This window comes from Urocitellus parryii, chromosome X (genome assembly GCF_045843805.1).
Source record: "Urocitellus parryii isolate mUroPar1 chromosome X, mUroPar1.hap1, whole genome shotgun sequence".
NCBI lineage: Eukaryota > Metazoa > Chordata > Mammalia > Rodentia > Sciuridae > Urocitellus > Urocitellus parryii.
Genome location: NC_135547.1, coordinates 21,978,780 through 22,004,023, shown reverse-complemented (window position 1 = coordinate 22,004,023; position 25,244 = coordinate 21,978,780). Strand labels below are relative to the sequence as shown.

General features: G+C 39.4%; 1 protein-coding gene across 1 annotated transcript in view; it reads right to left on the bottom strand.

Annotated features, from left to right (window-relative positions):
• Positions 1-25,244, bottom strand: part of Zdhhc9 (zDHHC palmitoyltransferase 9) — a 29,281-nt gene continuing 4,037 nt past the window's right edge. The window contains exons 3-10 of the mRNA XM_077793778.1: positions 15,323-15,483; positions 11,207-11,365; positions 8,658-8,795; positions 7,580-7,626; positions 6,746-6,850; positions 5,740-5,843; positions 5,258-5,354; positions 1-1,561 (exon numbers count right to left, since the gene is read on the bottom strand). Coding sequence (XP_077649904.1) covers positions 1,445-1,561; positions 5,258-5,354; positions 5,740-5,843; positions 6,746-6,850; positions 7,580-7,626; positions 8,658-8,795; positions 11,207-11,365; positions 15,323-15,483 — 928 coding nt within the window. The 3' untranslated portion in view covers positions 1-1,444. The remainder of the gene's footprint in view (positions 1,562-5,257; positions 5,355-5,739; positions 5,844-6,745; positions 6,851-7,579; positions 7,627-8,657; positions 8,796-11,206; positions 11,366-15,322; positions 15,484-25,244) is intronic.

The window sequence follows — 25,244 nt, the reverse complement described above, 5'->3', positions numbered from 1 at the left end:
CAAATAGATTAAAAGTTCTGGTTTACACTCCCCCCATCCCCATAAATCATCCAGACAGGACCCTGGCTTAGAAAGAGAAAAACACAGGTGCTTTAGGAAATATAGCCACATATAATACATAAATCTTCTTCCCTGAAATAGTGCAGGTCCTGAGCAGAGCTTACTGGGGGCCACAGCCCACCCCCAGGGTGAAGTGGCTCTGGGACTCTGCCAGTGGAAGTGCTGGAAGAGTGGGGCTTGGAGGAAGCCCCTGGTGTGGTTACCATTGCCCAAGGTGGGCTGAGGCCTTGGAGTGGGTTACCCGGGAGGGCAGCAGTTCTGGGCTTTCCCTCACTCAGCCAAGGCTTAATGGAAGTACTGGTTAGCCTTTTTTTTTTTTCTCTCTTTTTTTTTTTCTTTTTCCTTTTTTTTCTTTTTCTAAAGGGGACATAGAGGGAGAGGAGAGGAGAGGAGAGCCTCTCTGTGCCTTGATTTCCCCATTTGTGCATTCAGGGCCTCTGTAGGCCTCACACAGGGAATCTGAGGGGGTAGTGTTTAAGTGAGCACTTGGGTTTCCTCTGAGGAAAAGGAATCACCAAAGTGTAGACTTTTATTACTGCTGTTCCTGCTCCTATTGGGAGCAAGAGTAAAAAGAAAAAAAAATTTAAATGGGCTAATGAGAAAGGAGGAGAGATGAGGCAGAGAGTGTGAGGGGCTATGCCATTGGCATCTTGTCAATTCTTATTGAGAATAGCACAGGTATTAAAAGTTCCTGGAGAATCTATGAGAAATGTAAATTGTTAGCTCTACTAAAACTACTTACATATATCTAATGGGGAAAGAGTGGGACATGGGTGTTAGAGAGTGGATGGGGGACAAAGGAGAAAAGCTACATGAATAAATACAAGAGGAAGGTACCTGCCCCATTCCTAAAAGGATTGGCTGGCAATGCTGGCACTTTGTAGCCAGGAGAATCCTCCAACCTCACTCTCCATCCTTATCAATTCTGAAGGAGAAGAACCCAGTTAGGATTCCCTGGCCAGAGGTTTCTGTGTCTGCTTCTGGACTCAGGACATGCAGCAGCTTGAGGACTTGAGCCAGTCTCAAGAATCGTTAGCCCCATAATGAGACCAATGACCCCAATCAGGAGAGCTGGGATCTGGTGGGGAGAGGAGTCCAAGGAGACCCCATGGCTAGGGCCATGGGAAATAAGTGCCAAGGTCCAAAAGACCCATTTGTCCAGTTGCCAGAGGTGACTGACATCTTCTGCCACTGCCTTGAGTCCAGAAATAAAAAAAAAAAAAGCTTGCAGCAAGAAAATGCCAGTGTGCAATTGTGTATCTAAAGACCAAAGGAAAACAGTAAAAGGGACAGCTTACTTGCTCTCTGTCTCGGGTATATCTTCTCCCCTGAAATCTCTCATAGCCCTAATTAAACACAAACAAAAGTCTCTTCCATAGATAGGCTACTTCTCAGCTTCAGTTGCATCCTGTGGTGGCTCTGGGGGCTCTGGAGGTGGCATCTCTTCCGGAGTGCTGTTGTCCTCCGGCATCTCATTGGAGTTCAGGTGTTCTGTTGGGGCCTGAAAGGGAAAAGATATAAGATTCAACACAAGGCTCTCTCTCAAAATCCAAATGCAGATAATCCAGACCCTGATCTCTTCCTCAAAAGCTCTCCACCACACTGATGCTACAGATATGCAGCCACCATCACTAAACTCAGCCCAAGACCAGGCTACACATTCTCAGCAGATTCAACTGAAGCTTACTTGAGTTCTCTCCTCAACTGGCTATTGTGGACAGATGCTTCCATTAATATTTGTGATAATAATAATGATAAGGACCACAAATAATTAGATGGCTCCTTTCACAACAGAACATTATAATGTACTTGAACAAAAAGTGCTGACCCAATGGTTCTTAACCCTGTTTCTGCCCTTACACAGAACTCACTAGAATACTGACTCCAAATCAAAGAAGGTGGAGTTTCAGATGATCATATATAGTTTAAAAATGTCCCCTAATTATTCTAAAATACTACATTTCACCCATATTCAACTGAAAGTCACCAACTTAAATTGCTATGGTTTGGGACCACACTCATCAGAAAAATGATATTCAAAATGATGACACTAATACATAAATATCAGTATGCTGTACATTAAAATGAAAGACAAAGTAGAGAACAATGACTTACTTTACAAAATCTATTCAAATTAAAATAGGATGCTATTTTAAAATAAAGTCTAAATTGACGAGAAATCTATTAGAACTAATAAATAATTTCAGCAAGATTTCAGGAAACAATAATAATATACAAAGATCAATTTGTGTACTCCCAATATACTCCCAATGAAAAATTCCAGGAAGAAAATTAGGAAAACAATTTAATTTATAGTAACATCAAAAGGAATAAAATACTTATAAACAAATGTAGCAAAAGAAGTGTAAAATTTAGCCAAATATGGTGGAATAAGTCTGTAATCTCAGCAACTAGGGAGGCTGAGGCAAGAGGATCATAACTTCAAGGCTAGCCTCAACAATTAAGGAAGGCCCTATCTGAAAATTTTAAAGAAATAATTAAAAGGACTGGGGATGTAGCTCAGTAGTATAGTTCCCCTGTATTTAATCCCCAGTATTATTAAAATAAAGAATAAAATAAAAATCTTTAAAAAATAAGTGTTCAGGGCTGCAGTTGTGACTCAGTGGTACAGTGCTTGCCTAGCACGTGTGAGGCCCTGGGTTTGATTCTCAGTGCCACATATAAGTAAATAAAATAAAGGTCTATTGACAACTAAAAATATATATAAAAAAGAATAAGTTTTCAACTCTGAAAACTATGAAATATTATTGAAAGAAATCAAAAACCTAAACAAACAAAAAGATAACTCATGTTAGTAACTCAGAAAACTTAATCTTGTTAAGATGGCAATATTCCCCAAATTGACCTATAGATTCAATGCAATCCCTATTAAAATGTCAACTGACTTCTTTGCAGAAATTGATAAGCTGATCCTATGACTCATATGGAAATTCAAAGGACCTAGAATAGTCAAAGCCATCATGAAAAAGAATAATATAGTTGAAGGACTCATATTTCCTAATCTCAAAACATACTACAATGCTAGAGTAACCAAGACAGTGTGGTTTAGGCATAAGAAAAGACATATTGATCAACAGAATAGAATTGAAAGTTCAGAAACAAACTCTAACATTTACAGTTAAATGCTTTTCAACAAGGGTAACGATAATTCTATAGAAAAAAGAATAGTCTTTCCAACAACTGATACAAAGATAACTGAATATCCATAGGCAAAAGAAAGAATGCAGACCCCCTACCTCACACCATATATAAAAATTAACTCAAAATGGATCAAAGAGCTAAAATGTTAAGAGCCAAAAACTATAAAACTCTTACAGGAAATCAGGCATAAATCTTCATGACCTTGGATTAGGCGAAGGTTTCTTAGATATGTCACCAAAAACACAAGCAACAACAACAGAAAAGATAAACTGGACTATATCAAAAGTTAAAACTTTTGTGCTTTAAAGGTGACACATCATCAAGCAAGTGAAAAGACAACCCACAGAATGGGAGATATTTGCAAATCATATATCTCGAAGGGACTTGTATACAGATCATATAAAGAACTCTTATAACTCAATAATAAAAAACACAAATAATTCAATTTTAAAAATGGACAAAGCTTAAAAATAGACTCTTCTCCAAAAATATACAAATAGCCAATACCTACAATGGAAAGACACACAACATCATTAGTCATTACGGAAACACAAATGAAAACCACAATGAGATACCTCTCCACACCAAGATGACTAAAATCCAAACGTCAGATAATAAAGGTTACCAACGATATAGAAAAACTGAAATACTTATACACTGCTAGTGGGGATGTAAAATGGCATACCCACTTTGGAGAACAATGCAGCAATTTCTCAAAAGGTTAAACACAGAATTACTATATTCACCAGTAATTTCATTCCCCATCAAAAGAAATGAAAGCTTGTATTCATGCAAAAATATTGTATAAAATTGTACAAATGTTCACAATAGCATTACTTACAATAAACAAATGGTAGAAACAGCCCAAAAGTACATCAACTAATGAATGGACAAATAAAATATGGTACAGCTAAATAATGGAATATTATTAAGCTATATAAAGGAATGAAGTACTGCTTCCTGCTGCAATATGGGTGAATCTTAAAAATACTGTATTAAGTAAAAGAATCCAGTCACATAGTACCATATATTGTGGAATTCCAATTATGCAAAATGTACAGAATAGGTAAATCTAAAGCAAAAGAAAGTAGATTTCAGTGGCTGTCTTGGGAGGGGACTAAAGGAGTCGGGAGGAAAGAGAGAGTGGCAGCTAATAGTACAAAGTTTTTTGACAGGTAGTTTAATAAAATGCTTTTAAATTAATTGTTTCAAGGATCATACAACTCTGAATATACAATACTAGGGAACTGTACATTTTAAATAGAGATTATATGGTAGGTCAATCATATCTCAATAAAGCTCTTAAATATATATAAACATTACATAAATAAATGGAAGGAAGACCAGAAGAGTGGAAAAAAAGGGAACAGGAGGAAGGAAGAGGGGAGGGAAAAGTGAAGTACGTGGGAATGTATTGGAGCAAATTATGTTATGTGCATATATGAATATGTTACAATGAGCCCCACCACTGTATAACTATAATGCACTAATAAAACATTAAAAACAAAGTTCAAATAATAACTTTTTAGGATATTTTATGAAATATATACTGAGCAGGACTGCTGGGACACTTTCCACATCTACATATTCCAGCAATGAAGTGCCCTCCTACCAAGGTAAGCACATCACCAACTCTAACATAGCCCCCTGACCCCACCTTTGCTTCTGTAACATTTTATGCTTCCTTCATTAAGGTATGTTTCACAACATTGAGCAATGACCTTTTTTGTTATCCCTTGGCCCCCACAGACAATGAGCTCCTTGAAAGCAGGGACATAATTTGCCTTGTTTACTGGTGTGTCCCCAGTACCTAGCATAGTAGCTGGCACACATTAGTTGCTCAATATATGTCAAAAAAATGAATAAACTTTAATCTACCTCAAGGGCACAAAGAGCTAGAGGCAATGTCAAGCAGAAGCAGAGACAGGGTTGCTGGAGAGATAAGGATATGAAATTGCCTAATTGTATCTCTAAGCTATAAAGTTAGTCTACATGCTTTCTATCACAGACTCAACCATAAATCAGGAACACTTACTGGGCTCTGTGGCAAGAGGCTGCTATTGGTCTCTTGAGTACTGGGAGGTCGACTTCCACTTTCCTCCAGTGGCAAAATACCCCTTCGATCCAGCACACTGAAGGAGATGAGAGTTAATCAAGGACTTGGCATTCTCTCCTCCACCCACCCAGGCCACTGAACCCCGTTGTGTATATAGGAAATATAAATCTGTCCTTTGGCAATTTAGCCTGATCCAAGAACACACCTGCTATCTCCCATTCATTTTTTTTTCTTTCACAAACCAGTGAATGCCATAATAAATAAGGAACAAACAAATGAAATGACAATAAAATATGATCTCTTCAAAATAGCCAGCCCATGGTCTATGTTCCATGTAGATATGGCACCAGACCTATTTGACACTGAGAGTTCACATGCAGAAGAATGCACTGGACCAGGTAACAGAATAAGGTTACATTGCTCATCCCAAGAATCTCAGGACATTTTAGTCTCTTGAGTACCTGGGAGGCAAGGGGCCACACAGGACTTCACAGCAGTTCTTCACAATGTTGCCATGGCTGTAGGGATTCTGGACACGATTCTTCCCTGTCCATGATCCTTTGATCTACAAAATAAAAGCCAAGACTTTCATTAAAAACTATGCTGAAGAAATACATGTGGCATGGTATGATGAGAAAGTTCAGGAGGTGGATGGAGGCAGCGGTTGTACAAGGATGTAAATATACTCAATGCCCCTGAACTGTACATTTAAAATGGTGAAGATGGGGCTGGGGTTGTAGTTCAGTGGTTGAGCACTCACCTCAAATTTGGAAGGCACTGGGTTTGATCCTCAGTGCCACATAAAAATAAATAAAGGTATTATGTCCATCTACAACTAAAAAATTTTTTTAAATGGTGAAGATGGCATATCTTGAGTATATTTTATCACAATAAAAAAGAAATACACTGTATAGAGACATGAAAATGTTCATAAAAGAGGAAAAAAGCAGATAAATTATTTTATTGAAAAATACATAATGTATGCATAAACAAACACGAGAATAAGTCCAGACAAGTTTGGAAGACTATAAATCATGACATTAAGAAAATGACAGAAGGTAAAATTACAGGGATTCATTCTCTCCTTTCTGCTCATCTGTATTTTCTGATTTTCTACAATGAATGTGGACTAACTGGCACCTTTTTTAAAGCAAGAATTTATTCACTGGTATTGCCCCTTTCCACTCCAAATCCAGAGGCATCTGGCTAACTTTTAAGGACCTATGAATAGTTAAAGACCTTACACCCACCCAACTCTTTGACCTCTTCTTCCTAATGCCCTACAGGCATTCAGCGCCAAACAAAGCAGTCTGCCTTCCACACATCTGATTTAAGGATCTTCTACATCAGATTTCTGCTCACCTCAATCTTCCAGGCCCTGAAGACTGGTTCTCTAGCAAGTAAAATGAGAATAGGCTTTTGGGAGAATGAGAATATCTGATGAGGAGAAAAAGAAAGTTGACTCACGTCTTCATTGGTTGTCTGATTGAGAGCCACGAGGAAAGTGTGAAATCCAGTCAGTCCCACGACGGACCAGAGTGTGAAGAAGCAAATGAGGACTTCTAGAACAGTGATGTTAGGTTAAGGAATGTTGAAGAAGTCACACCAGGGAAGTTGATACCTCAGATCATATTTATGGTACCAGTCAAACCTCTTTACCTCTTAGAACAAATGTCACAAAAAGCCAAATATCCAGATGAATTCCATAAGGTAAAAGATTTCCCTTCATTCCCTACTGGACAAATCTCTACCATCACTAGTGTATTTAAGTGTTTGCCTGTTTTTTTTGTCTTTCACTCTTTGGAGAGGGCCAAGGCTAAACAATATTGGCCATCGCTGGTAGTGCAAATCTCATCAAAATATAAGCTTTTTAAGTGAAACATTAATGGGAAAGAAACAACATGTGATTTATAGAAATCTACATCTCCTTTTCAGAAACATAGTTACTGTACAAAAGAAGTTTTGATTACAACAGGACGATGGGACTTCCAGTAAGATATTGAGGCAAGTACAATAAGATATTGAGGCAAGTACAACCCACTAAAGGAAAGAGGTCATGTCTGGGAAAAGGAGTTGGGAAAGAGGCAGATGGCAAGGGGATGAGGGAAAGACCTCCCTTTGAGCCCTGGCCATATTCCATTCTGGTTGCTACCACTAAGACTACACTTTTTTAAAAAAAAATTAGGCTTTGGCACTCTCTAATGTCTGAAAACTAGATGGTAGGAGAACTGACAGGAGATGACATGCTGGAAAGTAGTTTAAGAAGGTTTCGCAGGGACATACTGCCAGGGGAGGATATGTTCCAGGAGTTTCTTTCAACGTCTCCAAGAAGCCAATTTTCAGGGATTCTGTGAAATTTGGGAGGAGGAGTAGACAGAAAAATTAGAGACTTTAGTAGTCTGACAAAGTATCCTAGTGCCCACTCATTTCCTTCCCTCCATATCCCATGTTCCACATTGGCAAAAGAGTGGCTCACACTCAAGCAAGGGTGAAGAGTCTCCTTTCCAAGCTGGCACTCTTTTGACTGAGGAGTTCACATTTCCAATGCAGGGCCAGACACAGACTAAAGTTGGGCAGAAGCCAACCATCAAGCTTCCATCCCTTTTCCCAGCCCCCAAATATGGACATGTATGGAGATATTAACAGATGAAAGAAACCAGAAATAGTCAAGAAAAATCCTCTCTCGGGCTGGGGTGGTGGCTCAGTGACAGAGCACTTGCCCAGCATGTGTGAGGCACCAGGTTCGATCCTCAACACCACGTATCAATAAATAAAATAAAGGTCCATTGGCAACTAAAAAAAATTTTAAAAAAAGAAAAATCCTCTCTCCTCACCTATCAGGGTCCCTCCCTTGTGCAAAATCCATCTCAGAGCTCCTATCTTTCCAAAAAGTTGTTTTGATCAAGTTTACTCCCTTAACTCCACATCCCACTTGCCCTTAGATTGTTGGTGTGTGTATATGATGTGGGTGTGTATTTTCTATCTCCAAAGTGAAACCCAAGTTACTAAAAGACATTTCTTGGGTAGAATCCATTCTGCTGCCTAGCACAAGGGGGAAAAAGGATGCAGTGAGCCAAAATACATCCCCAAACTTTGAGATCACTCCCGAAATGCCCAGTACTCTGGATATAGACCAGTAATTATGGCCCTGGTCTTCAATACAGGGTCAGAGAGAAGGCTGAAACACTTGGTAAATAATTATTGATGTGCGCTGAATTCAGCAGCCTGGCTCCAGGGCAAACAGTAGTGCTCATTTCTAATCAGACCTGAGGTGCTTCATAATGGCAAAAGTCTCACCAGAAACCCAACCACCCCCCAAAGCTGTCTTCACCTCTTCTCCCTCCCCACCCCCACTCCAGTAACTGCCCTGCATACTCACTGAGGGCCACATAGACGATGTTGAAGGCGAAGACATAAATTGTGAGGAGGGAGAGAGAAAGGATGAAGAGGTAGAAGTAACGGTAGTTCCTCTTTCCAACACAGTTCCCCACCCAGGGGCAGTGATGGTCAAATCGCTCTGTGGGAAAAAGACAAGAGTCCAACACCAAAGCCTCCAGAACAAAAGCAACCCCACCGTTCACCTAATTCAAAGACTCCAGTCATTACCTTCAATTGTGAAAAACATGTATTTTCAGCCTTTACTTTTTCAAAATATTTTCACAGTCATTTCATTTGATCCCCATAATCACATGGGAAGTTAAAAGAACACTCTTGTTCCCATTTTACAGATGAAGAAACTAAGGCTCTAAGTGGTTAAGTAATCTCTCTCACTCTGCCAGTTAAGAGCTGAGACATTGCTTTTCCAATTAAAAACCTTAACAGGTGGGCCTCCTAAGTTCAGGAAGAATAAATAGTTGAAAATAGTAAAGGAAATTTTGAAAAATTAGTAGTATAGTTTTTCTTGATCTTCATTTATTAAACATATAAAATTATAGTATACTTAAAATAGTGTGGCATAGCTCAGTGGAATGGGAAAAGCCCAGAAACAGATTCTAGAACCTGTAAGAATTTACCATGTGGGGGAGGCATGGGAAAAATGGAAAAACTATGATTGCTCTAAGGGGAGGGAGGGTGGGGAGGGTGCATGGGGGCAGGAAAGACTGTGGAATAAGAAGGACATCATTACCCTAGGTACATGTATGACTGCACGTATGATGGGATGCTACATCGTGTGCAATCACTGAAATGAAAAGTTGTGCTGCAGTTGTGTACAGTGAATCAAAATGCATTCTGCTGTCATATATACCTAATTAAAATTAATAAATTATTTTTAAAAGGATTTACTGTGTAATAAATACTGCATTACTGGGCTGGGGAGGTGGCTCAAGCGGTAACGCGCTCGCCTAGCATGTGTGGGGCGCTGGGTTCGATCCTCAGCACCACATAAATGTAAAATAAAGATATTGTATCCACCTAAAACTTTAAAATAAATATTTTTTAAAAATAAATAAAATAGGGGCTGGGGATGTGGCTCAAGCGGTGGCGCGCTCGCCTGGCATGCGTGCGGCCCGGGTTCGATCCTCAGCACCACATACCAACAAAGATGTTGTGCCTGCCGAGAACTAAAAATAAATAAATAAATAAAATAAAAAAAATAAAAATAAATAAAATAAAATATGTATTAAAGCCAGACATGGTGGTGCATGCCTGTAATCCCAGCATCTCAGGAGAATAAAGCAAGAATATCGTGAGCCCAAAGCCAGCCTCAGCAAGTTAGCTAGGTCCTAAAGCAATTCAGTGAGACCTTGCCTCAAAAATTTAAAAAAAATAAAATGGGCTGGGTATGTGGCTCAGTGGTTTAATGTCTCTGAGTTCAATACCTGGTACCAAAAAAATAAAAAATGAGTTTTGATTTATAGAATCCTATCCTATATATAGATTTCCACCAAATAAAACAAGATACATTTCTCCACACTTTGGCTAATGAATTGGCTAGTCAGAAGAAAGCAAGGACCATAGACACGCTGCATGGCATGTAGAATGTTGGAATTATGACCAATAATAATAATAATAATATAAGCAATGTTACACATGTGCCTATCAATTAGCACATTGCTTGTTTCTGATCCTTCCCAGGGTTTACCACATAGTAGGCAGTGTTTACAAGGAAGCTACATACATATGGATGGAAGCTTAGGTGAATCACGTACACCTACACTGGCCGCACTACAGCAGAAACAGAGAGAAAAATGAGGCCTTTTTTTTTATATCTGTTCCAGCTTCATCTCATGCTAATCACATGAGCTTATACAAAGGTACTTCACTATTTCCTCATCTGTTAAATGGGGATAATACCAACTTTGGGGTGGGGGTATTATAAGTACAGTACCTAGTGCATAGTAGGAACTATATAAATGCTAACCACCTTTCTTCTTGGGAATACTACTGTGACATAGGCCTCCCTTCCTCAATACTGCCCTCCAGTGGACAAGGATGCTCCTCCCTCTATGTAAGGAGGGCCCCACATGACCTGGATCCAGTGGAAGAAATCTAGATTTCAGAAACAGGTAAAGTTTATTTTCCTATTTACCAAAGAGTTTGGGGTTTTCTTTGATTGTTTCCATTTTAGACTAGAGGATTTTAAATTATGATTTGGTCTACACGGGTATAATCGACTTACCATTGTGCAGTAGCTTCTTTCCTATCTAAATCTACCTTGTTTCCCAGCTAAATCTATCTTCTCACCTCCTTTGACTTTTTTTAAAAAAAATATTTTTATTAGTTGTTGATGAATTTTTTAATTTTATTTATTTATTGGTATGTGGTTCTGAGAATCAATCTCAGGGCCTCACACATGCTAGGCAAGCGCTCTAACACTGAGCCACTATCCCAGCCCTCCACTGCCTTTTTCCAAGAACTGGTGATCACCCTGACCCCCTGATTCAATTCAGTTTTCCCCCCAGGCAATATCCTGTTGGTTTTACTCACCCACACAGTTGTCACAAATGCTGCAATGGGAGGCCCGAGGAGGCCGGAAGATCTTACATGTATAACAGTATTTCAGTTTTACAATCTGGTTGTTTATCTGAAAATTCTTGATACGAGGGGGTGGTCGCTGGCCCTGGGGCACTGCACCATTGGTAGCTTCTGTAAATCAGTAAAGACAGTTTAATCTCACTACTAGCCATTACATAAGCACCAAAATCTCACCATCTCTCCAAAATCAGTGAGGATCATCAAAAGTTCCCTAGGTCTACTACCTTCTCCAGGTGACCATTTCTAGACAGAATTTCAACATCACACAGTGTCCCCCTCCACCAAACTTCACTGAGCACCATGAAATTTTGTTATGTACTTGTGAAAAAAGAATTTCCTCAAGTTTTATTGTTGTTGTTGTTGTTGTTGTTTGTGTGTTTGATTACAAAGAAAAACATTCATGGAAGGAAATACAAAAAATATACAAAAACATCCAACTTCACTAATAATCAGATAAATAAAAATCAAAACACAAAGACAACATTTCCACCTGTAATATTAACAAATATCAAAAATAATAAAAATACCTAACATAGGCAAAAGTGGGAAAAAGTCATTTTCATACCTTACCATTGAGCAACATAGAAGCAGCTACCAAATTTTAAATATGTATAATCTTTGACCTAGCAATTCCACTACAAGGAGCTTGTCAAAATTACAAAGACAAATGCAAAAGATGTTCATACAAGATTTGCCAGGCATGATGGCACACACCTGTAATTCTGGCAACTCAGGAGGTTGAGACAGGAGGCTCACAAGTTTGAGGCTTGCCTCAGCAACTCAGCAAGGCTCTAAGCAGCTTAGCAAGACCCTATCTCAAAATTTAAAATAAAAAGGACTGGGTATATGGTTCAGTGGTAAAGTGCCCCTGGGTTCAATCCCTGATACAAAAAAAAAAGATTTTTCTGAGTCCTTTTTGATAGTGAGAAACTAAGTAACATCAGTGTCCCAATAGAAAGTTGGTTAAATAAATAAATGCACAGAATGGTACATTATGCAGCCATTTAAAACAATGTAGATGAATGGTAGCACAAGAAAATATAGTATATTGCAAAATTCTAAAAATCTATAGGATTAAGACACTATCTTACAAAAAAGACACTGTCTTACAAAAATAAAATACATGCATAAAAAGATAGGTAATAGAAAAAAATAATTAGTAAAATAAGAATAATATGTTTTTGAAAAAAATATATATAAGGAAAAATAAAAATTACTGACAGTCTCTCAACTCAGAAATAGTCACACCTTTTGGCATATCTTCTTCTCTTAACAGATAAATAAACATTCATGACTTTTAACAATTTGAGATCATATAAATGCAATCTTGTACTATGAATTACTTACTTAACATTAAACTGGGAGCACTTACCCAGGGTTGTTAATTTTTTCTAAAACAGCATTATTAACAATATTCCATGATATGCATATACTATGATTTATTTACCAATTTCATATTGTTAGGCATTTGTCTCTGAGTTTTTACTATTTAAATGATACTGCAGGCAAAAACAGAACATTGTAGACAAAAGCTTCAATTTTCTTTGATCACTCAATCCTAGTCCCCTTCTTCCTTCCCCAAGAATATATTCATGTGTTAAAATTAATTTCTAAAGCATAAAGGCATGTAGATGTCTGAGCAGTAACATATGAAGTTTCTAGCATTAAAATAGCTATATTCATATTAAAAAGAAAAATGATACACTAAAAGTGTTTCTAAGGTGATTTGTTTAAAATATATGATTATTTCTTCTAGCTAAACCTTTAGCAAACCCTTAATTACCAGGTCAAAGGGTATAAACTCTTAAAGCCTGTGTTACTTATTGCCAAACTGCTTCCCAGACAGATTTATGAATTTTCATGCTGCCCTTCCGCAGCATATGAGAGTCCCTGTCTCGTTGTGCCCTTGCCATGCAGTATAATTCTAAAAACAGAATATTTTTCAATTCACTTTGATTTTAAAAATATCTACCATATGGAACATTTTTCCTTTTTCTGCAGAGTGGGGTAGGTGCTGTAAAATCAAACAATAACAGTGTGTCACAAGTCTTAAAAGGATGGGGACTGCTATTCATTAGGGGATGATACAAGTGCCAGCATGCCACCTTAATATTCCCTTGCATATGCTTTACATGAGGGCACCTGGGAAACAGAGTTCATGGTTCACTCTCCCCAAGAGGCGCTATGAGGAAAAGGACTCACATGAATTCCCCCCCCCCCCCACACACACACACACAGCATACCCAGTACAGGGCTGAATGTAAACTGACAAATACTTGCTAATATAAACATACACATTAACTAAAGAATGCACTCTTCTATCTGGAGAAACATGCTAAATGCAGAGTTCACAACATGACAGCTTGAATCTGGGCCCTCGGCCCAGTGATGGGGCAGAAAAGAGCTATCCTTGTTGCTGACCTGCTGTGAGATGTTAAGAGACAAGTTAAGTTTCTCCATATGTAAATGGAAAGGGGAAATATAGAAGAATGACAAGATGGGGGGTGGGGACAGCACTAATAACTCCTCCTCACTGTCTTACTCTTAACTAATCCCAGTTCTACCCTCTGGTCTCACCAGAACTGCAGCCATGCCAACACACCTCATCTCTGCTTTCTTTCCACTATTCCCACCCTCATCCCAACCCGAGGTAGTTCTAGCTCACATGCACACAAATCAATTTCTCCTTAGCTCAACAAAAGCAGGCTTGATTTTTCAAAAAGGAATCCATTAAGAAGCTGGGGAGAAAACACAGATAAAACAAATAAAATTCTTTTGCATTACACAAAAGAATGGAAGCCTGGAAAGCAGCCTCAAAGAACTAAAGACTAGCCACAAGTAGGCACTCTACTGGCATGGCATAGCTTCTTAGGCTTAAAATCATGGGTCCCTTTCTTCTACTCTATCTGGCTGAGATACTGACTCAAGCTACTGAGGTGCCAAACTTGAGAACCATTTAGATAGTCATCGCTGCTGGTTGCGTGGACTCCCATTACCTCCCCAGTACTTGTATTGCAGACTCCTTTCCCACTGTGAGTTCCCAGGATATCCCCTCTCTAATCCTGGGATGTTCTGCTTCAATTCACAAAACCATTCTGGCTCCTCATGGTGTAGCATTTTAATCTCTTTCCCAAAGATTCTTCATCTAAGCAGCAGACTGCACACTACTGAGCCTGCAATCGCTTCCCTTACCTCTCCTGGAATTCTCAGTGGTTCCTGGCAGTACAGCTGCCCCTTTTCACCTCTGCAAGAATTCCTAAAGTCTCTGTAAGAATTCCTAAAACAGGAATTCTTGATCCAGGATGCTTTGGAAGATCTACGAATCCCCAAAATTACATCCAAAATTATATGTATGTGCATGCATATAAAAATAGTTTAGCCGGGCACAGTGGCACATGCATGTAATCCCAGCAACTCAGGAGATTGAGGCAGGAGAATCAAGAGTTCAAAGCCAGCTTCAGCAACTCAGTGAGGTTCTAAGCAACTTAGCGAGACCCTGTCTCAAAATAAAAAAGTAAAAAGGACTGGGAATGTGGCTCAGTGGTAAAGCACCCCTGGGTACAATACTCAGTAACATAAAAAAATAATAGCTAATGGAGGACGGTTTACAGCATTTGTCAAAAAAAAATAATGCTGGTGACCTCCCCAAGAAAAGTAAAAAATGAGGGCTGGGGTTGTGGCTCAGCAGTAGAGTGCTCACCTAGCATGTGTGATGCCCTGGGTTCAATCCTCAGCATCCCATAAAAATAAATAAACAAAATAAAGGTACTGTGTACAACTAAAAAATAAATATTAAAAAAAGAAAAGTAAAAAATGATCCTCGTCAGCACAATGCAGCCAGACTTTATTAATAAATCCTTCCTGCAATGCAACCCAACATAGGGAAGACAAAGCATGTGACTTTATAATCTTTCTATACCTGCCTTACCAAATTCTCAGGGTGGTCAGGATCTCAGAAAGAAAAGGCTAGAATAGCAGACTGAATCTGCAACCACTATTATGATTCCACCCCTTACTGAATAGGGCCACCCACTGCACAGCAGTTTGCCAGCTGGTTGGGAGACTCACCTATCTCCATTTCTATGAAAGCTGCTTCATCTGGTAGGGCCCGAGGAATCACTCCAGGGTCACTGAAACTGGTCCTCAACAGTGTGGCCATGGAGAAAAGGAAGAGCATAGCAGCAAACACAGGGATGGCAGGAGACAGCTGGACAGCCAGGTAGCGACACCTGAAGAAAGGAAGCAATTCAACATTTAATTATACCTATCTTAAGGTGATTTCCAATTGTAACAAGTATGTCAATCTGGTATCCACAACAAAATCAGCAGTACCTCATGGGCAGGGACCATGCTATTTACTTCTCTTGAATTACTCTAAGCACCTAACACATAGTACGAGTTCAACAAATACTCAATTGATTGATGCTACCTATGGTCTCAAAGGACCTCCCTTATCCCCAAGCTAACCTCTGCCTTCTGTCAACCTACTGAGAGCCACAATTCCTCTGTCTCAGCAAAGGATCACAACCACTAAGGACAGGCAAACAACTGAGCCTGGATTTGCAAGCACCAAAGTTGATCCCACTCTGGGAATGTCCAGGGCTTTTAATGCCCACTCATCTGGCATTAGGGTTAAGCTTGATGAGGAGGGAGAGAAAAGGATCAATCAGGAAGTAAGTTCACAGCGTCAGAGGGTATCTTAGCATGCTTCAAGACCAGTGAAAAGATTCAGGGTGGAGCCGGGGTTGTGGCTCAGTGGTAGAGTGCTTGCCTAGCATGGGTGAAGGGTTCAATCCCCAGCACCACATTTTAAAAAAGGACTCAAGGCTGCTGATGAGCTGAAAATATTCATTCCCTCAATTAGCTCAACTAGTAGCTGATTAATGACCATCAGCAAGTGAAAAAGAAAACTATATGTCCTTAGAAACTCTTCACAAAGGCATATTCACTCCTCTCTTTCCTCATAATATACCTCTTCCTCTCTGGCTATTTCAACCTTTCAGGTCCTAGAGACATTCCTGTCATCATCACAATCACAATTTATGGAGTATTTACCATATGCCAGGCACTACCATTAAGCTCTTTAAATACATATCTCATCCAATTCTCACCCTAAATCTATGAGGTAGATTCCCTTACAACTTATGTGATGGATGAAGAATTTGGAACTTAGAGAAGTCTTCCCTCCTCCAAAAGGCCTATGCTAAGCTTCTCTCTCCCTTCTCTACTCCCTGTACCCTCACTGCCAGAGCACTGTATTATTTCCTAGCCGTTTCTCAGCATGTTGATTACATCTCTCAACTAGACTTCATAAGAGCAAGAAACTAGTCTTACTGGACCAGAAACTCTTGGGTTTGAATCCTAGCTCTACCAGCTCCTACTTGGGTGAGTTAGTTAATTTCAGTCTCCTTTTCAATAAAAGGAGGATAATAACAGTACTTTACTGGGTCACCATGTGGATCAAATGTACTCACATAAAGTGCTTAGAGCTGCACTTGACATATAGTAAATGCTAAATAAATGTCAGCCATTAACATTATCATCATGATTCTATATTTCTCACACTCCAATAAATGTAAGGGAAAAAGAAGCTATCAATAAATACTTGTTGATCTGAACAGAATTTCAAACCAAATGAATGGGAATATCCAATGAGAGTTATCACTGGCCTATTTTTATCCTCCTCCTGAGGCACATTTCTCCTTGAAAAAAAGAGATCTTGACTAGAGGCAGACTATAAGTGGATGAGCAAGGAGCAGAAGGAGAGCAGAGAAAGTAAGCTAAGGAAAAAGCTTAGCTCATCAGCATGGGGAGTAAGCAAGCTGCAGTCCATTCAAGGCAAACATTTAACCCCAGGTTGTACATTTGCTGCAGTTGCTGAACAACTCCCGTGAGATCCTTCTCCTGCCTCCCTGTCACACACAACTGCATGGGGGGAGCAAACCAACTATTATATTAGGCGAGGCAGTTTTTGATGAAGGTGAATGAAAATTGAACCTGGAAGATAATTTTAGTGGCTTTTTTGTTTGTTTGCTTGCTTGTTTGTTTTTAACACAATCCTTGTTCTTATCTTGCTTTTTTTTTTCTTGGTACCAAGGATTGAACCCAGGGGCACTTTACCATTGAGCTACATCCTCAGACCTTTTTTATTTTGAGACAGTGTCTTGATAAGTTGCTTAGGGCCTTGATTAGTTGCTGAGGCTGGCCTTGAACTTGTGATCCTCCTGCCTCAGCCTCCTGAGTCATGGGATTACAGGTGTGTGCCACCATGCCCAGCCTTAGCTTGCTTTTTAATCATTTATATCCTTCTCCTAAAAGCCAAGAGTAGGGGGAAAATTGAGAACTGAAGGATCTAGCAGCTGAATTCAGGGTAACTAAATTCATACATATCACTAGCTTGTGGGTTACTCTCTTTTCCATTGCTCCCCTTCACAGAAACACATAGTCAAAAAGTGAATTCAGAAATGAAGATCACTGCCACTTATTCAAAACCAAAGGATACAGGAGAAGCATAAGGCTTTGTTTCATGAACAAGACAAGTGAAATCACTACACTAACAGAAAATAGCCATCTTCCTAGTCACTGCCCATCCCTAAGAAAACTTCAAAAAAGCAAAGAAGTAATATTTCCAGGACTCAAACTACCCTGAGTATATAGTCTCCAATCAAAATCTTAAAAAAAAAGCAGAAGCTGGGAGCATTAGTGCATACCTGTAATTCCAGTAACTTGAAAAACTGAGGCAGGAGGATTGCAAGTTCAAGACCAGCCTCAACAACTTAGTGAGATCCTATCTCAAAATCAAAACTAAAAAGTGCTGGGTATCTAGCTGAGTGATACAGCACCCCTGGGCTTAATATCCAGTACAAAAAAACAAAAAGTATTGTTATAAACCAGGCATGGTGCTGTAATCCCAGCAATTTAGGAGGCTAAGGCAGGAGGATTTTAAGATGGAGGCCAGACTCAGCAACTTAATGAGATCCTGTCTCAAAATAAAAAATAAAAAGTACTAGGGATGTAGCTCAGAGGTAGAGCACCCCTGGGTTCAATCCCCAGTATCTCTCTCTCTCTCTCTCTCTCTCTCTCTCTCTCTCTCTCTCTCTCTCTCTCTCTCACACACACACACACACACACACACACACACACACACACAGCAGAGCTATCTGATCAGCTACCAAAGGGAGCTTATTTCTTTTTATTAAAGGAAAATGGTATAGAACAAGTTGAACAGCCACCAAAAAAAATTCAAAATTAATGCTGCTCCCTTGCACAGAAGGATCCAAGCTTAACCAAGTACAGTTCCAACACCTGCTTGTAAACCAGACAAAGGACAACTTAGATTTTGAATTATGCTATGCTATCAAGGATAAAGGTCTCTGTAATCTCCACACAGACTATCTTCTGCACCTGCTAAAACAATCCACTCTGTATGTCAACAAGTATACAACAGGCTCATTGTATTGTTCTCCTCCAGAGATGAGGCTACTGGCAGACGGTTGTCTCTAGTGAGTGGGTGTGACTGGGAAAGCAGATGTGGGACCAGTAGGCCTTTCTACTTCCAAGTAAGAGGAAACTTCGAAAATCAGCAGTGATTGTGAATTACAACCGATAGTGTTGGCTTTCAAAAATTTATTATTTAAAAACTCTTCCCTAGCTGGATGCAGTGATACACAACTGTAATCAGTGGCTCAGGAGGCTGAGGCAGGAGGATTGCAAGTTCACAGCCAGCTTCAGCAAGCATGAGGACTAAGCAACTCAGTAAAACTATGACTCTAAATAAAAAATACAAAATAGGGCTAGGGATGTGGCTCAGTAAAAAAAAAAAAAAAAAAAAAAAAAAAAACCTCCCTAAATCCCTAAGCCAGGCATGATAGCATGCACCTGAAGTCCCAGGTATTTGGGAAGCTGAGGTGGGAGGATCACTTGAGCTCATGGGTTCAAGACCAGCCTGGCCAGGGGTAGTGGTGCATACCTATAATCCCAATGACTCAGGAGGCTGAGGCAGAAGAATCACAAGTTCAAAGTCAACCTCAACAAATTAGCGAGATCCTACACTTGGAGAGCTCTTGTCTCAAAATAAAAAATAAAAAGGGCTGGGGATGTGGCTTAGTGATAAGCTCCTTTGGGCTCAATTCCTGGTACCAAAAAATTTTTTTAAAAACCTATGGTGAAAGGATTGAGGGGACATGTTGGTCAAAAAACACAGAATTTCAGTAAGGGAGAATAAGTTTAAGAGATCCAATGCACATCATAGTAACTATAGTTAATAAAATTATTATATATTTTAAAATTGCTAAGAGAGATTTGAAATGTTCTCATCACAAAAAGACAAGTATATGAAATAATGCATATGTTAAATAGCTTGAGTTAGTCATGCACATCAAAACATTGTGTTATCCACCAAGAACATATATAACTTGTATTTGTCAATCAATGCCCCCCTAGGTTAATCCCATGATTGCAGTAAACTGGAGGTTAGCCTCCAGCAGGAATAAACTATGTGAAGATTTGGTGGTAATTCCCAAAAATAAGTAATGTTTGTATATCTTCAAACATCACTAATTTGTCTTAGAGAATGACCAGATTTGTCACCAATGAATTTAAGTTAATTGGTTTTGAAACCCCCTAGTACTTTCTTTCTATATCACTTCTTGGGATAATGATATCCATACACTTCTGGGAACAAAATTTTCTTTGTTTTCCAAGTACCAAGAGGCCTTTCTCCCCTCCAGGGGATTAGAAGTTCCAGTTATCCCTTGTGAATTTTATAAATGCAATCACGTTCCCACTAAGTCTTCATTTCTGCCACCTAAAGAGAAAACATCATTTTAAGTCATCATCTACCAACTTCTTGACCGGCCTCAAGCTTCCATAGCTGGGCTAGACAACTGGATTCCCATATGTCCCTATGGGCTACATGGTGGTACTGATCAGCAGTAACCAGCAGTGCCAGGCTGGGCTGGTACGTCATGTCCCATCCCCCACTCCTAGCATGCTAATTCATTGAAGTGATGATGATAATGACACAGACTTCAATTCACATGAAAAAACTCAAAAGAGATTCATGAGTGGAGCTTGTAAAGAAACCAAACAGATTCCATGGCAGGGCTATGCCTCACAGGCTGGCGGTCTGAATTGGTGTTCTATTCTGCTTCTAAGTCTCCCTAATAGCTTTCTTGCTATGATTTTTATGTTTTGTTTGTTTTTTTATCAGTGCAATCCCTCAGCCAGCAACTTTCTATTGGTCCAACAAGTGAAGAACAAGTGAAATAGGAGTTAATTTTGTTGGGAAAAACATAAACACATGAAACAGCTAAAAAATAAGACCAATAATCAAATGATAGAATAGTGATTCAAACTCAAAGGACTATAAGTGGTCAGAAAAGAGCTGTCTTGGAGAGCTGGGGGCTGCTTCAATAGCTGTTATTAAGGATTGCTTTAAAGAAGAGCTGTGTTTGGAACATCAGGAAAGACCCAAGATCAGAGCCCCATGATGCCCTTTGGTCCAACATGATAGGGATAAGCCTTTGCTTAAGTCCTCCCTGATATGAACAGAGGGCTGTTTTCTTACTTACAATGTACCTGCTCTAGACTGAATGTTCATATCCCCACAAATTTCCTGTTGAAATCTTAACTCCCAATGTAATGGTATTTGGAGGTGGGGTGGGCCTTTGGTAGATGATTCAGTCACCTAAGGCTCCACCCTTACAATTGGGATCAGTGTCCTTTATAAAAATAAAGAGACCCTGGAGGACCCTTCTACCCTTTCTGCAATGTGAGGATACAACAAAAGGAGAGCCATCTATGAACCAGGAATCAGACCCTCACCAGACACCAAATCTACCAGCATTTTGATTTAGAACTTTGCAACTTCCAGAACTATGAGACATAATTTTCTGTTGCTTACAAACCATTCGGTCTATGGTAGTTTGTGACAATGGCCCAACACAGATTAAGACTCTACCTCGAGAGCATAATAAACATGTAGAACCCCTAGAAGACAGTTTCAAAGTTCTTCTTATGACAGAGTCTACTGAGAAGAAAAAAGTTTACTTTAGCACTAAAAACAAAACTTGAAATCAGCCTTATTATGTAATGCTATGTGAAGGCCAGAGGAAAAGGCATAACCCTCTTTTGCTCTGGTAGCAATGGAGAAAATTAACCAAACAGGCATTTTTACTTTTGAGGTGACAAGCTATGTTCTTCACAGAGGAAGTTTTAAATCTGTATCCAAACAAATCTACTCAGTAGTTGCCAAATTTCAGTTATAATAACAAATTTCAATTTTTAATTATATTATACCCCTGCTTAAGAACTAAGAACAATTTCTTCCTTGCTGCCAACAATATTAAGCCCCAAACTCCACAGGCCAGTATTCTAAGGTCATCCATTAACTGGCCTTCTCTAATCATTATCATAAGACCTCTATCTTCTCATTGCTCCATTCCAAAAACATCCCACTAATTACCCTGAATCAGCTAGCTTCTTGCTATTGCAAGAGGCATGAGGTGCCTCATTTGTTCTTAAATAGAATGCTGGCTCTGGCATATCTGAGGAGGAAGATTTAGGATGTCTCTTCCTTCCTTCAATAAACATCTCAACTGATGTTAGCATGCTCGGGGACATCCCTGTTCTTTGTGCTTCCTTTTCCCAAAATAGAGATTCACTATACTCAATTAAGACTCATTCTCAAAAGATGAGAGAGGCATTCAATGGAGATTGACAGTATGAAACTTATTACCACAAAGGTAGAAGAGGCTGAAAATATACACAGGAACTCTTTTTTTTTTTTTTTAACACAGGAACTCTTGAATGAAGGAACCATAAAGAATTGTTAAAGGAAAGCAAACTGCTCAGGAGATCTAAACCAATCCTTCCTCAGGGAGCAGCAGGACCTAGAAACAGCCACAGAGGTGATGATCCCTCATTAACTCACAAAGCTCCTTATATTCTAAGTTCCCATTTAGAGATGGGCCACTGGTTCCTGCAAGACTACCAGAAGGCCATGCTGGAATGCTGTCAGTTTTCCACAAAGATGCTTCCATTTTCTAGGAGCATAAGCTTGGGAGGCCCAAATAACCTAGGTAACACACACACTAGCTAGCAAGAACCCAGAATATGCTGATCTAACATTTGCCACCATGCACAGCTTTAGTAATGTGAATACCTTTAGCATCCCATAGACAAAGGGGGGCCATGAGTTGAAAGATGGTACCCTACAGAGACACTGGTTGGTCAACTGATCCTAATGAAGCAACCTCACTTTTGTGGGCCTGGTTTCCTCACTCACAAAAGAATGCATAGTCTCTCCAAAGCCCTTTCCAACTCTACCATCCCGTAATTCTGTTAAATTCTGTTAATTTTGTTAAATTCTAAGTGCATCCAGAATGTATACATTCAGCAACATTTACTGACCATCTACTCTATGGAAAGCCTAGTGGAGGACACTGAGGAGGATACACAGACATAGGAGATAGTTCCTGACCCTGAAAAAAATCCCCTCTAGCTCTGGGGGACAAGGAAAAAGTATAATCATCACAGAATTCAGAAATATAAGAAATGCCATGTGATTATTTGTTATAATTAAAAGAGTTTGAAAAAGGAGTAGAATTTGAATGGGCTAGAAGAAGTGGGATGATTACTAAGCAGTGTTACAAAGCTTTTTTCGGTTCATCCAGCTCAGTGATTGACTCCTCTGCCAATAAGTACACATCATAAGCATTAATGGGGACCAGTCCAACAGAAACTGGTCTGATGGCACCTTATTATGATTTCCTCCATATATGAGAGCATCAACACTGATCATAGCAGCCAACTGCTTCTAGTTCTGGGGTCAAGAATCATATAGTCATTCTTGCCACAAAAAAAATTCTGGGGACCCTGGCTATATTAGATGTCAGGTTACAAAGTTCAAAGAGAAAGCCAGGCAGCTAATTCTGGAAGACTGTGCTTGGTCCTTTCCCTAGGATTACACTTCTTTTTTTTTTTTTTTTTAAATACCAGGGATTGAACCCAGGGGCACTTAACCTCTGAGCTATATCTCCAGTCCTTGTTTATTTATTATTATTTTTTTTTTGAGACAGATCTTGCTAAGTTGCTTAGGGCCTCACTAAGTTGCTGAGCTGGCCTTGAACTTGTGATCCTCCTACCTCAGCCTCTGGAGTCTAGGATTACAGGCATGCACCATCATGCCTAGCCCAAGGATCATACTTTATCAGAAAGTAAAGTATGACCAAATACTACAATAATTTTTCAGTAGCTGAACAGCTCGCAAGTTGTTGGTATCATTCCACTACAGTGTCCTGATACTCTAGGCCAAATTAATGGCTATGTGTTCACCACACAAGCTAGACAAGGTTTGAAGAGAAAGAACTAAAAATGGTTCCTGTGCTTAAAGCTGAAACTGGCATACACACTCACAATTCCTCAATACCTCACCCCTTGAGAATTAATTAGCAAATCCATCTTCTTCAAGCATTTTACAATTTTCACTCTGCTTTTAAATTTAAATACATTTACCAGGAATACAACTACATTTAAATACAGCTACCTACTGGTAATCTACACTCTACTTTGTGTGTATTTGAATCTTCTAGTCTCCAAGTTATACACAATTTCAGGTTCTCAGAGTTGCAAGAGGGTTAGTGATTATGCAGCCCAATTTCCCTGAGGAATGGCCATCTAGTTTCTTCAGAAATACTTCTAACAATACAGAGCTCACTGGCTCCCAGGTGACCAGCCTTTTTTTCTTGTTTTGTTTTGTTTTATGTATTCAACCTTCTGTCTTTCCATTGAAAATTACAGCTCTCTCCTTTGAAAAGTCAACATTCATACAAGCAAAACCTAAAAATACAGGGCTGGGGTTGTAGCTCAATGGTAGAGCACTTGCTCCCACATGTGAGGCACTGGGTTCAATCCTCAGCACCACATAAAAATAAATAAATTAAAGTATGTGTCCATTTACAACTAAATTTTTTAAACTAAAACTTTGAGGCTATTTACTGGAACTACTAACCAATACTGCACTTTTTTCATTGAAGGGCACCCAGGTGCATAACCAGACTTCTCAAGCCATCTGGCTGATCCAGAGTTGTACCTCAGGCAGCCATAAATCAACTCACACTTTTTCCTAAGCACCTGCTATAAGCAGGACCATGTAACTAAAATGCACATTCAGATATGTTTCAAGACTTGGACTATCTTCCCATAAGGCAAGAATGCAGCAGCTAGAGGATATGGAGTCTATGCTCCTGGACAATTTAAGAATGAAAACAGCCAGCCATTCATCTATTCAAATACCCTCACCTGCCTGAAAGCAGGAGACTAATTCAGCTGATTTCCTGGGATCTCACTGAGTTCTAATACTGACAATGAAATCCATATTCTATCCCCAAAACCCTACCGTCTACTAAGTAGTTAATAGTAAATTATAAACTCAAAGGAAAAGGTCAACCAGAAAGAGACACTTCATTTCTCAGAAGCATGCTAGTGTGCCTGTATAGCCTGTCACTGTACACTGTCACTAAAACATCTGTTTGTCAGGATACGACACACACACACACACACACACACACACACACACACACTCACACAAACACAGATTCTACATTCTCAGTTAAAAGAATTTATCATCAGGATCCTCTCAAATTTGGTCAGATTTATACTTCCCCATTCCCCTTCTCAGCTAACATATTAACTTCCTTCTCTCCTCCCTCTCCCAGCCCTACCTTCAAAATATTTACTCTTTCATGTAGACAGCTGGAACTCAGGACAGTCTTACAAAAAACCACACCCTTCACATGTATAGGAAAAACACAAGAAATAACTTGCAAGCAGTCAGGTGCAGTGGTGCATGCCTATAACCCCAGCAACTCAAGTAGCTGACAGGAGAATCATAAGTTCAAAACCATCCTCAGCAACTTAGTGAGACCCTGACTGAAAATAAAAAATAAAAAGGGCTGGGGATCTAATTCAGTGGTAAAGTACTTTTAAA